General features: G+C 57.5%; 1 protein-coding gene across 1 annotated transcript; it reads left to right on the top strand.

Moving 5' to 3' along the window:
* Nucleotides 1-446: 446 nt before the first annotated feature.
* Nucleotides 447-2,475, top strand: LOC309813426 (cathelicidin-6-like; the record flags this gene model as incomplete). Its single annotated transcript, XM_082638286.1, has 4 exons — nt 447-668; nt 1,303-1,410; nt 1,537-1,608; nt 2,218-2,475. The coding sequence occupies 4 exons, from the start codon at nt 447-449 to the stop codon at nt 2,317-2,319; spliced, it is 504 nt and encodes a 167-aa protein (XP_082494412.1). The 3' UTR covers nt 2,320-2,475.
* Nucleotides 2,476-2,864: the final 389 nt, after the last annotated feature.

Here is a 2,864-nt window from a genome sequence, read left to right as displayed (position 1 = left end):
TCATCAAACTTTAACTGAGTGCCTCTTGGGCTCCAGGCAGTGCCTGGAGTTGGAGGTTTGTGCTGAACACAGTCCTTTACCCTGATCCTGAGGAGGCCAGAGTGTGGAGGCAGAGGGGATGTAAGACAGAGCCTGGTCCTCCCTCTCCTGGAGGACTCAATGCTCTTGAGCAACCCTGCCTATGACACTCCCCATGGGCCCCAGGAGAGGCCAAGACGTCAGGGAGATGGAGAAAACATTTCTTCACCTTCCACAGGAGGCTTCCCGCTCCCACTGCCCAGCAATTCTGTGAGGCAACGCAGGGGCTGAAGAAAGCCCGGCCAACACCCTGGAAGGTAGCCAGGGATGGGGCAGGTCAGAAAGGCTCCTGGTTGAGCTTTTGCATCAGGCCCAGGTTGAGCATAAAGGAGGGTCCTGCATGCTGGGAGGAGGCCGACTTGGGGACCATGGAGACCCAGAGGGCCAGCCTCGCCCTGTGTCCTCTTCCCCTGTGCACCCAGGGGCGGTGGTCACTGTGGCTACTGCTGCTGGGACTAGTGATGCCCTCGGCCAGCGCCCAGACCCTCAGCTACAGGGAAGCTGTGCTTCATGCTGTAGATCGCCTCAACGAGTGGTCCTCAGGAGCTAATCTCTTCCGCCTCCTGGAGCTGGACCCGCCTCCCAAGGCCGTGAGTCAGGAGGACCCTGGGGAGGGGGCTGTCTCCTGCCAGCCCTGGCCACACTGTCACCACCTCTGCTCAGGCTGTACCTCCTGTCAGGGAGGTACTTCTCCCTCTAGGTGGGCTCCCACCTCTTCCAGGAAACCTTCCCAGAGCTGGGTCCCCTCGCAGCATGAGGCTTCCTGCCTTAGCATCTCTGCTGTGGGAACAGGCGCCGTGTACACCCTGTTCAGGCTTAAGGGCCTTCTGGGAGCTCCAGCGATAGAGGGTGGTCACTGGCTCTGCCATGTGGCCTCCCTGCTAAAGTCCCTCTGCTCCTCGTTGTCTCCCTACCAGGGAGGGCTCTGCTCAGTCTGGAGGTTCCAGTAACAAGGTCTTTCCCTGCAGGTGATCCCTGACTTCCCTCAGCCCCTCAGAGGTGTAGGTGCTCTCATCAGAGCTGGTGTGAGTTCCGCTCCTGCTCTCTGTGTGCCTGTTAGGCCAGGAGTGGGCTCTGTCCCCTTCCTTGTGCACCCAGCACCAAGCCAGGGGCCAGGCACACAGGAGGGGCTGGAGAGGCTGCCGTCTAGGTGGGGGCAGGGAGACAGATCAGAGAAGGAAGCATGAGCCCGAGCCCAGTCTCCTTACTTTGATCCTTGACCAGGATGGCGACCCGGACACCCTGAAGCCTGTAAGCTTCACGGTGAAGGAGACCGTGTGCCCCAGGACATCGCAGCAGCCCCCGGAGCAGTGTGACTTCAAGGAGAATGGGGTGAGGCTGGGGGCTGGGGGCTCCCTGGGAGCTGAACAGGAGCTTGGGGACCATTTCCAGCCCCTGGTGTGAGGCTGGGAGGTTATGGCCTGGTGGCTCCAGTTTGACCCAAGCCTCCCCTTCCAGCTGGTGAAACAGTGTGTGGGGACAGTCACTCTGGACCAGGTCAAGGGCCAAATGAACATCACCTGTGAAGAGGTGAGTGGCCCCTTCTGAGCTGCAGGGGTTGCTGGGGGGGTTGGACTGTGTAACACCCTTTAGACCAATTACCCGCTGCCCCATCCAGGGCAGAGAAAGACCCTCCTACCCTGGCCCCTCCCTCACCTGAGCCCCAGGACTCCAGGACTGGCTCTGCCATCCCTTAGAGCTGTGGTTCTCTAAGTGGGGTCCCCACCCAGGAACCTGACAGAAAGGCAGATTCCCAGGCCGCACCCAGACCTCCCGAATCAAACTCTGGGGTGGGGCCCAGCCATTTGCATTTTCACAAGGCCTCCAGGGGATTCTGACTGTGCTGAATCCTGAGAGGCACTGACTAGAGTAATGTGCTTTCAGTCCCTACTCCCGTCCAGCTTTGCTGGGATAGGCTTGTGACCCTGGGAATCCCCTTGCTGTCTGTGGACCCCAGTTTCCTCATCTGTCTGTGGGTGTAGGGATTCAACCTTGTGCTCCAAATGTCATAGCTAGAGGGCAAACTGGGGCCCCAAGTCTCCTGGTGTGGTCCTGGAAAGGGGTGTCCAGGTGGGGAGCAGTCTTGTGTTACCCCTGGGTCCATTCCCCACAAGTAACCTGGTTCTTCCTGGTTCACAGCTGCAGAGTGTTGGGAGATTTAAGCGGCTGCGTAAGAAGATCCGAAAAACTTGGAGGAAAATTGGTCCGATAGCTGGCCCGCTAATCCACTATTTTGGGTAAATTGTGGGCCCATGGAAGAATCCTACAGGTGTCTGCCTTGGCTCAAGTTTCTGGACTCTGAAAAATAAAATATTCTGAAAGCAAATTCCGCCATTATTTAATTTCACTTGTCTCGTCTCCTCCCACTTACTGGGACCAAATCCTTAACTATGGGAGGTCTCCTATATGTGCCTGCGTGTGTGTGTGTGTGTGTGTGTCTGTCTGTCTGTCTGTCTGTTGGTCTGTGAGAGTGTGTGTTTTTCTGTGTATGTATGTGATTGCACATGCAAAATACAAGAATGGGGCTTCCCTGGTGGCGCAGTGGTTGAGAGTCTGCCTGCCAATGCAGGGGACACGGGTTTGTGCCCCGGTCCGGGAGGATCCCACATGCCGTGGAGTGGCTGGGCCCGTGAGCCATGGCCGCTGAGCCTGTGCGTCCGGAGCCTGTGCTCCGCAACGGGAGAGGCCACAACAGTGAGAGGCCCGCATACCGCAAAAAATAAAATAAAATAAACATCAAAATACAAGAATGGTTGTTCTTTCCAGAAGGGCATGTTGTGAGGCAG

This window comes from Mesoplodon mirus (genome assembly GCF_964341445.2).
Source record: "Mesoplodon mirus genome assembly, chromosome: 12".
NCBI classification, from domain to species: Eukaryota; Metazoa; Chordata; class Mammalia; order Artiodactyla; family Ziphiidae; genus Mesoplodon; species Mesoplodon mirus.
The sequence above is the reverse complement of the archived record's forward strand: the minus strand, read 5'-3'. Positions and strand labels throughout refer to the sequence as shown.